This window comes from Triticum urartu, chromosome 5A, assembly GCF_056163025.1.
Source record: "Triticum urartu cultivar PI428250 chromosome 5A, HENAU_Tu73, whole genome shotgun sequence".
Classification (NCBI taxonomy): Eukaryota; Viridiplantae; Streptophyta; class Magnoliopsida; order Poales; family Poaceae; genus Triticum; species Triticum urartu.
This window is the reverse complement of record NC_141877.1, coordinates 659,443,323-659,457,407: the sequence shown is the minus strand read 5'-3', so window position 1 is coordinate 659,457,407 and position 14,085 is coordinate 659,443,323. Positions and strand designations below refer to the sequence as shown.

Sequence of the window (14,085 nt, the reverse complement as noted above, 5' to 3'; positions counted from 1 at the left end):
CGCGGCCATGGTCACGGAGGATCCGGGCTTCCTAGGTGAGCAGCGGGCGATGTAATAGTCCATGCGCAACGTCCGCGAGATCCGGTGCGAGCGATGGCGGAACGTTGATGCGAAGTGGCCGTATAAATAAAAAGGATGAACGCAAAGTGTTTCATCTCACAAATGATCTCCGCAAAGTGTTTGATCTCACAAACGTTGTGTGATTTTATCTCACAAGCGTTACAATAATACATGTAACAAACAACAACAAATGTGTATGTAACCACTAACAACCAGCTGTTCACAAAACAATCTCTGGAAGAAAGAAACAAGAAATCCCATGCAATCTCCCAAGCAGCCCGCGCGGCACGAAGGAAGCATGAAGGTACGGTTGGAGGCTGGGTGGGTGACACCGCCGTGAATGAAATGAATGAACGGATCGAATGCACATGCTTAATTTCTGGGTCCTGGTCTCCATCCCTCCTCCTGAATCCTGAGCCCCATGTACCTGTTCGACCGAGTTTGATCATCCAAAGACAGGCAAATGATCAAGAAACATTTGACAAATTTCGTCGGAGCAAATCGAGTGCAGGAGAAGAAGAAGAGTTGAAGCAGAAAGAATTCGTATGTTGGTCTGACCTGCCGAGCATCATGACGGTGGCCTGCGGGTTGGTGCCGGGGGAGTACTTGAAGGTGGAGCTGTCGACGACGCGGAGGCCGGCGACGCCGATGACGCGGTAGTCCTGGTCGACGACGGGCCCGACGTGGCAGCCGCCGTGGTAGTGCCAGATGGTCATCACGGTGTCCCGGCAGTACTGCTGCAGCGGGCGGGTGTCCCGGGGGTGCCGGGGCAGCAGGTTGAGGAACTTGGCCAGCGCGGCGCGGTCGAAGGCGGCGTCCATGGCGGTCGCGTTGGCGTAGGTGAAGCGGGCGAAGGCCCGCGACCGCACCACCCGCTCGATGGTCTGGATCCCGCGCACGCACCGCTCCACGTCCCTGGGGTCCCGGAAGTAGTTGAAGGTCACCGCCGGGTTCGCGTCCGGGTCCGTCGACCGCAGCTCCACGTGCCCCGTCGACAGCGGCCCCAGGATCTTCTCCAGGATGAAGCCGCCCCGGAACGCCCGCCGGTCCAGCCCCTGCATCACCTCCGCCGCCCGCCGCATCGCCTCCGCCGTCCTCTCCCTCGGCGGCAGCGTCCCCAGCTGCCCCGTCTGGTGGTGATCAATGAATCGATGAGTCGTTGTTAATCAAGGGCACCGTCGAGGCATCGATGGCATTGCCATTGTCACGTTTGGAGTTAGTTTGGAGAAGGTGTCGGCCATACCATGGGGGAGAACATGCCGAAGGAGTGGGCGCGGCGGCGGGAGTGGAGGGGGATGCCGAACTGGGAGCCGCTGACGCCCTCGATGAAGCTGCCGAAGCGGGTGACGCCGACGACCTGGACCAGGGAGAGCGCCACGGGGACGGGGGACGGGACGAACACCGAGTTCATGGGGTTGTCGGCCACGCCCTGCCCGACCATGGGGCGGTCCACGACGGCGCGGACGCCGTGCCTCTCCAGGTGCGCGCGCGGGCCGACGCCGCTCAGCATCAGCAGCTGCGGGCTCCCCAGCGTCCCCGCCGACAGGATCACCTCGCTTCTCCCCACGCCCCGCAGGTACACGCGGTGCTGCACCCCCATCGGGTCCGTGAACACCACGCCGTACGCCACCGGGCTCGCCGACCCCTCTGCAGCATTCCGGCACACGCACGCATACATTTCAATTCAGACCGATCGACCACGACTTGCATGTACATGCATGGCATGGCGTGCGCTGCATGTACGTACCTCTGCGCCGGAAGAGGATCTGCGACACGGTGGCGTGCAGGAACACGGTGAGGCGTCGCGGGTTGGCGCTGCGGAGGAAGTCGGCGGCGGTGTGGCGGCGGCCGGCGCTGTCGAAGATGGTGCCGCCGATCTTGGTGCCGGGGACGTGGTCGAAGGTGTAGCCGTTGTCCGGGGTGACGCCGGTCTGGAGGAGGCCCTCCCGGAGCGCGGACTGCCACCGCGGCACCTCCGGGCGGAACACCAGCTCGCGCTCCACCCACCGATACGACGCGTTCACCAGGCGCGCGTCCCACCCGGCGGCGCGCACGTACTCGCTGCTGGCGCGCGTGTAGAACCCGGCGTTGAGGCAGCTCCCGCCGCCAAGCACGCGCGCGCGGGCGTTCACCACGCCGTCCTCCGACACGAACCGCTGCGCCGGCGACCACGGCGACGTGTCCGCCAGCGCGTCCGCGAAGTGGTACTCGCTCGACACGTTGCGGTTGCTGTACGGGTAGCCACCGCGCTCCAGGAGGAGCACGCGCGAGCGCTCCGACAGCGTCGCCGCCAGCGGGCACCCGGCCGTGCCGCCGCCGACCACGATGTAGTTGTAGTGGGACACGAGCGGCGCGTCCCGCGCGTGCCGCACGAACCGGAAGTTGTACCTCTGCCTCTCCGCCTCCTCCCCCGCAGCTTCCTCTCCCTGCTGCTGTGAGGCGGCGAGTCTGAGGCAGAACGAGCCAAGAAACGCGGCGGCGATGACAAGCGCCACGGGTAAGCCGTGAAGGCCAGGCGGCGCCATGAAATTCGTCAGAGTAATCTAGCTTCGCCATTGCTGGTTAACCTCTGGTTTTGTTTATATAGATGGATGGGGATCGTGAATCGAATTCGATTAGATAAAGAGTAGTTGCCAATTTAGGGGTGCAGATGCGGTGCTGATTGATTCCTAGCTAGTGCAAAGATGAGCTCCGAAGGATCCGGACGAGTGATGATAGAAAGAACAGCGCCGTCGTCGGGATCCTTTGCATTTGCAGGCTAAAGTAATTAGCCATTTTTTAGTGGCGAGTGAGTGTTAGTCGTGTGATGGAGAAGAGATTCAGTGGACGTAACCTTCAAGGCTTCAAATCTGGACGTACCTTTGCTCCTGCTTGGTCTTTGCCCTTAGGGCATGTCCAGGTGCAATCCTTACCAGCAGTAAAATATTGTAGTCAAGTTGTTAATAATCGAATGACATTACTTTGTCAGTCCGAACCAAGAAATCCTCATGTTTTTAAATATATATATATATATATATATATATATATATATATATATATAAAAAGAAGCGGGGTTTGAAAAGGGAGCGGAATTCTAAAATCCGAACTGATGAAGGAGCGAATTTTCAGTAGCATAACTTGAACTCCTGGAATATGGCACCCTTAGAGCATCTTCAACAGGCGCCCAAAAATAGCTCCGCACACTAAAAGTTTATTTTTTTGGGCGCCGGGCAGCTCCAGCAGAAGCTGTAGCGCTAAAAGTTTTTGGGCGTGCGCTGAAAAACGCTATCGCGCGCAGCATATTTTGGGCGCCGGATTACGCGCGCTTCACAAATTGCACTGTCTGCTTTTTGGGCGCGCGTTTTTGGGCGGCTGCCAAAGCAAAGTTGGTACCGGCACATTAAAAGTGCTACAGTGACGCGCTATAACGTTTATTGGGCGCGGAATTTTTGTGCGGCCGTTGGAGATGCTCTTAGTCGGGACAACCTATTTGATTGCATTGGTTTCTTTCAAAGTGAAGCTATCCATGGAGGCTAGTGTTGACGTATGAATGTATTGTCTAGTCTCTTCCGTCAGATCGGTTTTTTGATTGCATTGACTAGAACATGCACTTCTACAGCCAGTTTGTTGTGATATTCGGAACCAACAGGGACTAGATGCTCTTTTGTATAGGCCCTGAAAGGGGAAGAAATGCTGAAATGGCAACTATGTCTATTCTCTAATTCACCTTAATCCAATAGTACTAGTTTTAGGAACCTCTAGTGCCAAAGTTACTGAATGACTAAGTCACCAATCCATGTCAGATGTCATATCCCCGCTGTCATCGGTCGTTGGGATCTTCCTCTTGCATCTCACTGGCACCCTCGGATGGCGAGGGCTCCGACGACGGGATCAATTAGAAGAAGCACTATGGGCTTCATTGCTCCGCACGAAGCTACCGCAGCATCGCGGCTCCTCCTCCCGCGCGTTGTCCCTGCCTCTCCATCATTGTGAGCTAGTATCCTTCGCGCACACGTAAGTAGCGATGCCGCACATCGTCATTGTCCCATAGCTTGCACTCAAGTAGGCGCTCGGCCGCTCAAGGATGACGAAGAAAACCGACATCCACTATTGTTGACAGCTCAACCAAACATCACTGTAGAGGGGGATCGTCATCTCCGAGCGCGGGGAGGAGGGCTGCAACTGTAGGAGCACCCCACCGTAGCCAGGACGGATGCTAGCAGAACAACGATGAGTAGAGTGACAGCGGCGGACCGATGCCGTCCGAGATCTGCCTCAAGTTCGCTTCGTAGTTTAGATTAGTTCGAATCAAGATTTACATAAAAAATTAATATTTCATCTATCTTCAATCTTTTATGAACAATGTTTGAATTTGCTTCGAATGTTCGAACACCCCTATATACTTGATGCTTGTCGTTTAATACCCGGACCCAAGCGAATATTAACGGACATGTTGGAGTGTGTCTGCAAATAAGTAAGGATGTCCACTGAGTTATATATTGGGGAGTCCTATTTGCCGCACATGTCGCTGGGTAGCAAGCAAATACATCCCCTATGATCACTACACACAATTACTGCCCAAGTAAACATTTTTGGGAGACTACCTATTCCTGTTTTGGGAAGGTTCCAAAACCTTCACAAACCGAATTTTATTTTCATTTGTCTTTTTTTTCAAGATTTTTATTTATGTTTTTTTTCTTTTTATTATTGTTTCGTTTTTCCTTTTTAAAAAATTTCATAAAAGGGGGAAAATGAAAAAGAATACAAATGTGCACTCCATAAATTTCAGGATTTTTAAATCCATGAATTTATTGAATTCGCAAAGATTATTGAGTTTGTGGTTTTGTTTGAATTCATGAATATCTTTTGAATTCAAGAAAATTTTTACAATTCACAAACATAATTTAAGTCACATATATTTTTGTCATTTCAAGCATAGTTTGTAATATGAAAGTTTTATAAATTATGAACATTTTGAACTCAAAAGATTTTTTAGTTCAAAATACATTTCAAATTCGTGTATAATCTTTGAATTCGCGAACATTTTCTTCGATCGTGAACATTTTTTAATTCACAAACATTTTTTGAAATCATCAACATTTTTTGACTTTCACTATTTTTTATTGCTAAAGTATTTTTCAAAATATCTTAACATTACTTTCAAAATTTGGAAAAAGTATAAATAACTCACGCTGTTATTTTAATGGCCTGGTGTCTCTCATGTGTGTGTTTGGGTGCACGTCTGTTAGGAAACGCGTGATGCAGATCGGCCCAATTCATCGTACAAGCTGTACGTTCGATCGCCGCATTTCTTCTGTATTGTTTCTATTTCCTTCTTGTTTATTTTTCTTGGTTTATCTTTATGGTTGTCTCTAGGATTTTTTTTGTTTTTTATGTTTTATTGATTTTGTTTTTGGTTTTTTATTATGGAGTTTATTTTTTTATTTTTTATTTACATATGATGAAAATATTTCTAATATACATCCAACATTTTTTAAATGTAGGATGACTAATTTAATATACGTGGACGATTTTTTGTGTATATACTCATCCTTTTTCTAATGTAAGGTGAATTTTCTCTAACATAAGGTGAACCTTGTTTTATACTTCCCCCGTCCCAAAATTCGACAAGAATTTTGGGACGGAGGGAGTACAAATTGGCGTGTTTTGAATATGCAGTTAATATATGCTCGACTATTTTTTAATACGCATAAAATATTTAAAAAACAGACAGAAAAACTGAAAAACAAATCCAACAAGTAGTTTTGAAGAAGAAAAACAAAACAAAAACTCACTAGTGCAGCTCGCTAGGATTTGGCCTGCCCAATGACACTGGCATTGCTATGTATATCGCCTGTACAGAGTACCGGGCCAGCCGTTTTCACGCGCGCGCATGCTGTCGCTTAGCCCGCTGGCTGATTATTTATTCTTCCTTTTTTTTGATTTCGTTCGTTTTTCTCGGTATTGTTTGGTTTTATTTTGTTCTTTCATGGTTTTTATCCGCTATCTTCGGTTTTCCTTCGTATTTCTTTTTTATTTTTTATTTTCTTTCGTTTCCGTTGTTTCTTCCATCGGTTTTCACCGATTTACTCTGGTTTTCTTTGTTTCCCCTTATTTCATTTTTAACGCATGTCTATGATTTTCATAAGCATTGTACATATTTTCATATATTTTAGGAGCATTTTTTGCACATATTTATATTTTTAAATAAATGATTAACATTTTTCATAATTTATGGTTTGATGTTTACCTTTTTTCATACACGTTCTACATTTTTTGTATACATCTGAAATATTTTAAATTTTTCACATTTTCGGAACACTACATGTTTAATACATTAGCAAATAACATATGTTTGAACATTTTTTAATACAATTTCAAAAATTAAATACAAGTTGGAAATTGTTTTTATTGATATTTTTCTGAACTATAAAATCTTTTTTTACATTGTACAAACTTTTCTTTGAAAAAATGTCTTGTACATATTCTTCAAACTTGTGATTATTTTCTGAAATGTAATGTACACTTTTTTAATGTATGAATCGTTTTGTATCTTTTTCTCCAAAAGGGGGATTATCGTCAAGTTGTGCATCAAACAATGAACACAGCCATCTTTATTACATTATTCAACAAAGTTTTACAAAAAATATATATAGACTAACCCAAAGCCACCTTCCTGAAGATAATTGTCTCTCTACCTACAAGTTGATGATGTGCCCTGGCCGCGCGTCTCGCACATCCAGAAATACAGTGCCCTCGCGATACCACCCGCCGGCTAGCCGGGAGCATCAACCGGTCTAGAAGACTCTCAGCGTAAACCGCATGCATACGCTGAAGAGTCTATCACCGCCTGCTTTCACAATCCCATCTTCAGTATCAATCCACGCAACGATTTTGCCAGACCATTCTACCATCGATGCCGGACATAATTAGCCTCCTGCATGCGCCCATCAAATGGCATCCAGCATCGAGACCTAGCTGCACCTTGCCGGCAAGACTCATCGCCGTCGATATTGTAGATGGTGCACAACTCCACGTTGGTCATCGCACGAGAAGCATGCGGAGACTTGCGCCCAGCCACCCCTCTAGCCAGTAGCGGCTCCAAAACGATGTCCCCAGGAGGTAGAGCGATGGAGACAAGGGTTGCACCGACAATGCCTTCATCAAGGTAGCGACGCCCCAAGACGTCGTCCCTGGTTTTCACCAGCAGTCTCGTCTCCTCGTCCTCGCTGTCGGCTGGAGCTGACGGACCAACAAGGCAGGCGGCGACGCAAACCTCAAGCCGGTTAGAAATCCACGAGTAGGAGAGGAAGGCCGCATCACCACCCCATCACGACGCATCTGGGATGAAACCCTAGGTGTCGCCGCCAAGACCATTGCCGAGGCGCTGCAAGGGAGACTTGACACAGTAGCTGTCGGCGCAGATCCGGGCGGCCTAAAGGTCCACGTCAATGGACGCGGGGTTCCCCACTAGAGAACTCACAGCCGCCGGGAGATGAATCATTTAGTATTAATTATACGATTAACAATTTACATAAACTTGATTAACATTTCTATTTTTGATTCGCATTGTATTTTTTTCATGGATCAAAATCATTTTTCGTACATGCTTAACATTTTTCAAGTGGAAGAATAAGATTTTTCAAAATTTATATAAAGTGTCTTTTGTAACAATATATTTAGAACATTTGGAAATACAAACAAAAGTAATAAAAGGACAAAAAAATGTGGATAACAAATGAAAGTAAAAACTAAAAAGAGGTAACAGCAGATCAGCAGAGGAGTCGTGCCTACTGGGCCAGCCAAAAAAACGCTCCATGCAGGACTCAGGGCGGACGACACATAGGCCTAGTTCTTTTGCAAGATTCTTTCAGAACCCCCTGCCCAGCTCCTCCAGAATCTGTGAGCCTCATTTGTTTTACAATCCTAGCTAGTTAGGGTATAATTAGCTAGGATTGTAAAACAAATGGAGGTTAAAGATTCTGGGAAAAGCTGGGGAAGGGTCAGATTCTAAAATAATCTTGCAAAAGAATTGGGCCATAGCCGTATATTTGACTTCATGGAAGCAGCAGCATCGAACAAGAGGTCTTTTCTTTTGCATGGTAATACGTGTCTCATTTATATCAGAAAGATCATAACACTTAAGGAAATATGCCCTAGAGGCAATAATAAAGTTGTTATTTATATTTCGTTATTTATATTTCCTTATATCATGATAAATGTTTATTATTCATGCTAGAATTGTATTAACCGGAAACTTAGTACATGTGTGAATACATAAACAAACAGAGTGTCACTAGTATGCCTCTACTTGACTAGCTCGTTAACCAAAGATGGTTAAGTTTCCTAGCCATGGACAAAGAGTTGTCATTTGATAAGCGGTATCACATCATCAGAGAATGATGTGATTGACTTGACCTATCCGTTAGCTTAGCACGATGATCATTACAGTTTCATTGCTACTGCTTTCTTCATGACTTATACATGTTTCTCAGACTATGAGATTATGCAACTCCCGAATACCGGACGAACACCTTGTGTGCTATCAAACGTCACATTGTAACTGGGTGATTATAACTATGCTCTACAGGTGTCTCCGATGGTGTTAGTTGAGTTGGCATAGATCAAGATTAAGATTTGTCACTCCGAGTATCCGAGAGGTATCTCTGGGCCCTCTCGGTAATGCACGTCACTATAAGCCTTGCAAGCAATGTGACTAATGAGTTAGTTACGGGATGATGCATTACGGAACGAGTAAAGAGAATTGCCGGTAACGATATTGAACTAGGTATTGAGATACCGACGATCGAATCTCGGGCAAGTAACATACCGATGACAAAGGGAACAATGTATATCGTTATGCGGTTTGACCGATAAAGATCTTCGTAGAATATGTAAGAACCAATATGAGAATCCAGGTTCTGCTATTGGTTATTGACTGGAGATGTGTCTCGGCCATGTCTACATAGTTCTCGAACCCGTAGGGTCCGCATGCTTAACGTTCTGTGATGATTTGTATTATGAGTTATGTGATTTGATGACTGAAGTTTGTTCAGAGTCCCGGATGAGATCGGGGACATGACGAGGAGTCTCAAAATGATTGAGACGTAAAGATCGATATATTAGAAGGCTATATTCGGACATCGGAAAGGTTCCGAGTGATTCGGGTATTCCTCGGAGTACCGGAGAGTTACAGGAATTCGTATTGGGCCTTAATGGGCCATACGGGAAAGGGGAGAAAGGCCTCAAGGGTGGCCGCGGCCCTTCCCCATGGACTGGTCCGAATTGGACTTGGGAAAGGGGGCTCCCCCTTCCTTCCTTCTCCTTCTCCCTTCCCTTTTCCTATTCCATATGGGATGTGGAATCCTACTAGGACTAGGGAGTCGTAGTAGGACTCCACACTTTGGGCGCGCCCTATGAGGGCCGGCCTCCTCCTACCTCCATTCTTTATATACGTGGCCAGGGGGCACCCCATAGACACACAAGTTGATCATTGATCTCTTAGCCGTGTGCGGTGCCCCCCTCCACCATAATCCACCTCGGTCATATCGTAGCGGTGCTTAGGCGAAGCCCTATTCCGGTAGCATCATCATCACCGTCATCACGCCGTCGTGCTGATGAAGATCTCCCTCGACACTCTACTGGATCGTGAGTACGTGGACAACACTCTTCCCCTTTCGTTGCTATGCATCACCATGATCTTGCGTGTGCGTAGGAAATTTTTGAAATTACTGCGTTCCCCAACAGTGGCATCCAAGCCAGGTTTATGCATAGATGTTATATGCACGAGTAGAACACAAAGGAGATGTGAGCATGGGTATATACATATTGCTTGCCGTCACTAGTTGATTCTTGATTCGGCGGTATTTTTGGATGAAGCGGCCCAGACCGACATTACGCGTATGCTTACGCGAGACTGGTTCTACCGACGTGCTTCACACACAGGTGCTAGTGGGTGTCAGTTTCTCCAACTTTAGTTGAATCAGATTCAATGAACATGATTCTTTCTGAACATCAAAAAGCAATCACTATACCGCCTTGTGGTTTTTGATGCGTAGGTAAGAACGGTTCTTACTCAGCCCGTAGCAGCCACGTAAAACTTGCAACAACAAAGTAGAGGACGTCTAACTTGTTTTTGCAGGGCTTGTTGTGATGTGATATGGTCAAGATGTGATGAGATATAAGTTGTTGTATGAGATGATCATGTTTTTTTGAAGTTATCGGCAACTGGCAGAAGCCTTATGGTTGTCTCTTTATTGCATAAGATGCAAGCGCCAAATAATTGCTTTACTTTATCGCTATGCGATAGCAATAGTTGCAAGAGCAATGGTTGGCGAGACGACCATGTGATGACACGTTGAGATCAAGATGATGGAGATCACGGTGTCATGCCGGTGACGATAGAGATCATGACGGTACTTTGGAGATGGAGATCAAAGGCGCAAGATGATAATGGCCATATCATGTCACATATTCTAATTGCATGTGATGTTTATCCTTTATGCATCTTATTTTGCTTAGTTCGGCGGTAGCATTATAAGATGATCTCTCACTAAATTTCAAGGCATAAGTGTTCTCCCTGAGTATGCACCGTTGCTACAGTTCGTCGTGCCGAGACACCATGTGATGATCTGGTGTGATAAGCTCTACGTTCACATACAACGGGTGCAAACCAGTTTTGCACATGCAGAATAATCGGGTTAAACTTGACGAGCCTAGCATATGCAGATATGGCCTCGAAACACTGAGACCGAAAGGGCGAGCGTGAATCATATAGTAGATATGATCAACATAGTGATGTTCACCATTGAAAACTACTCCATCTCACGTGATGATCGGACATGGTTTAGTTGATATGGATCACGTGATCACTTAGATGATTAGAGGGATGTCTATCTAAGTGGGAGTTCTTAAGTAATATGATTAATTGAACTTAATTTATCATGAACTTAGTCCTGATAGTTTTTGTGTATCTATATTGTAGATCAATAGCTTGTGATGTAGCTCCACATTTATTTTTGATATGTTCCTAGAGAAAAATAAGTTGAAAGATGATAGTAGCAATGATGCAGACTGGGTCCGTGATCTGAGGATTATCCTCATTGCTGCACAGAAGAATTATGTTCCTGATGCACCGCTAGGTGACAGACCTATTGCAGGAGCAGATGCAGACGTTATGAACGTTTGGCAAAGCTCGGCATGATGACTACTTGATAGTTTAGTGCACCATGCTTTACGGCTTAGAATCGGGACTTCAGAAATGTTTTGAAATGTCACGGAACATATAGCATGTTCTAAGAGTTGAAATTGGTATTTCATACTCATGCCCGTGTCGAGAGGTATGAGACCTCTAACAAATAATTTGCCTACAAGATGGAGGAGAATAGCTCAACCAGTGAGCATGTGCTCAGAATGTCTGAGCACTACAATCGCTTGAATCAAGTGGGAGTTAATCTTCCAGATAAGATAGTGATTGATAGAGTTCTCTAGTCACTTTCACCAAGTTACTGGAACTGCGTGATGAACTATAATATGCAAGGGATGACGAAAACGATTCCCCGAGCTCTTCGCGATGCTGAAATCGGCGAAGGTAGAAATCAAGAAAAGCATCAAGTGTTGATGGATGACAAGACCACTAGTTTCAAGTAAAAGGGCAAGAAAAAGAAAGGGAACTTCAAGAAGAATGGCAAGCAAGTTGCCACTCCCATGAAGAGGCCCAAAGCTAGACCCAAGCCTGAAACTGAGTGCTTCTCCTACAAAGGAAATGGTCACTAGAAGTGGAACTGCCCTATATACTTGGCGGATAAGAAGGATGGCAAAGTGAACAAAGGTATATTTGATATACATGTTATTGATGTGTACTTTACTAGTGTTTATAGCAAACCCCTCGGTATTTGATACTAGTTCAGTTGCTAAGAGTAGTAACTCGAAACGAGAGTTGAAAAATAAACAAAGACTAGTTGAGGATGAGGTGACGATGTGTGTTGGAAATGATTCCAAGGTTGATAAGATCACCATCGCACACTCCCTTTACCTTCAGGATTAGTGTTGAACCTAAAATAAATGTTATTTGGTGTTTGCGTTGAGCATAATATGATTGGATCATGTTTATTGCAATACGGTTATTCATTTAAGTCAAAGAATAATTGTTATTCTGTTTACATGAATAAAACCTTCTGTGGTCATACACCCAAGGTGAATGTTTTACTGAATCTCGATCGTAGTGATACACATATTCATAATATTGAAGCCAAAAGATGCAAAGTTAATAATGATAGTGCAACCTATTTGTGGCACTGCCATTTAGGTCATATTGGTGTAAAGCGCATGAAGAAACTCCATGCTGATGGACTTTTGGAATCACTTGATTATGAATCACTTGATGCTTGCGAACCATGCCTCATGGGCAATATGACTAAGACTCTGTTCTCCGGAACAATGGAGCGAACAACTGACTTATTGGAAATAATATATACTGATGTATGCGATCCGATAAGTGTTGAGGCTCGCGGCGGGTATCGTTATTTTCTGACCTTCACAGATGATTTGAGCAGATATGGGTATATCTACTTAATGAAACATAAGTCTGAAACATTTGAAAAGTTCAAAGAATTTCAGAGTGAAGTGGAAAATCATTGTAACAAGAAAATAAAGTTTCTACGATATAATCGTGGAGGCGAATATTTGAGTTACGAGTTTGGTCTTCATTTGAAACAATGTGGAATAGTTTTGCAACTCACGCCACCTGGAACACCACAGGATAATGGTGTGTTCGAACATTGTAATCGTACTTTATTGGATATGGTGCGATCTATGATGTCTCTTACCGATTTACCACTATCATTTTGGGGTTATGCATTAGAGACGGCTGCATTCACGTTAAATAGGGCACCATCTAAATCCGTTGAGATGACACCGTATGAACTATGGTTTGGCAAGAAACCAAAGCTGTCGTTTCTTAAAGTTTGAGGTTGCGATGCTAATGTGAAAAAGTTTCAAACTGATAAGCTCGAACCCAAATCGGAGTAGTGCGTCTTCATAGGATACCCAAAAGAAATTGTTGGGTACACCTTCTATCACAGATCCGAAGGCAAGATATTCATTGCTAAGAATGGATCCTTTCTAGAGAAGGAGTTTCTCTCGAAAGAAGTAAGTGGGAGGAAAGTAGAACTTGACGAGGTAATTGTACCTTCTCCCTTATTGGAAAGTAGTTCATCACTGAAATCAGTTCCAGTAATTCCTACACCAGTATGTGAGGAAGCTAATGATGATGATCATGAAACTTCTGATCAAGTTACTACCAAACCTCATAGGTCAACCAGAGTAAGATCCACACCGAGTGGTACGGTATGAAGGAAATATGCCCCAGAGGCAATAATAAAGTTGTTATTTATATTTCCTTATATCATGATAAATATTTATCATTCATGCTAGAATTGTATTAACCGGAAACTTAGTACATGTGTGAATACATAGACAAACAAAGTGTCACTAGTATGCCTCTACTTGACTAACTCGTTGAATCAAAGATGGTTAAGTTTCCTAGCCATAGACATGAGTTGTCATTCGATTAACGGGATCACATCATTAGGGAATGATGTGATTGACTTGACCCATCCGTTAGCTTAGCACGATGATCGTTTAGTTTGTTGCTATTGCTTTCTTCATGACTTATACATGTTCCTATGACTATGAGATTATGCAACTCCCAAATACCGGAGGAACACTTTGTGTGCTACCAAATGTCACAACGTAACTGGGTGATTATAAAGGTGCTCTATAGGTGTCTCTGATGGTACTTGTTGAGTTGGCATAGATCAAGATTAGGATTTGTCACTCTGATTGTCGAAGAGGTATCTCTGGGCCCTCTCGGTAATGCACATCACTATAAGCCTTGCAAGCAATGTAACTAATGAGTTAGTTGTGGGATGATGCATTACAGAACGAGTAAAGAGACTTGCTGGTAACGAGATTGAGCTAGGTATTGAGATACCGACGATCGAATCTCGGGCAAGTAACATACCGATGACAAAGGGAACAATGTAT

General features: G+C 45.0%; 1 protein-coding gene across 1 annotated transcript; it reads right to left on the bottom strand.

The window, feature by feature from the left end:
• Nucleotides 1–432: 432 nt before the first annotated feature.
• LOC147973854 (protein HOTHEAD-like) lies at nucleotides 433–2,585 on the bottom strand. Its single transcript, XM_087525119.1, has 4 exons — nucleotides 1,808–2,585; nucleotides 1,304–1,707; nucleotides 619–1,190; nucleotides 433–487 (listed from the first exon to the last, which is right to left on the bottom strand). The coding sequence occupies exons 1-4, from the start codon at nucleotides 2,583–2,585 to the stop codon at nucleotides 433–435; spliced, it is 1,809 nt and encodes a 602-aa protein (XP_087381245.1).
• Between the last annotated feature and the right edge of the window lie 11,500 nt (nucleotides 2,586–14,085).

Excerpts from the sequence above, each read along its gene's own strand:
- LOC147973854 (XM_087525119.1), bottom strand. The coding sequence starts at position 2,585 with ATGGCGCCGCCTGGCCTTCACGGCTTACCCGTGGCGCTTGTCATCGCC. Across the intron at positions 1,708-1,807 it reads GATCCTCTTCCGGCGCAGAG|AGGGGTCGGCGAGCCCGGTG; the intron begins GTACGTACATGC and ends GGAATGCTGCAG. Across the intron at positions 488-618 it reads ACCGTCATGATGCTCGGCAG|GTACATGGGGCTCAGGATTC; the intron begins GTCAGACCAACA and ends TCGGTCGAACAG.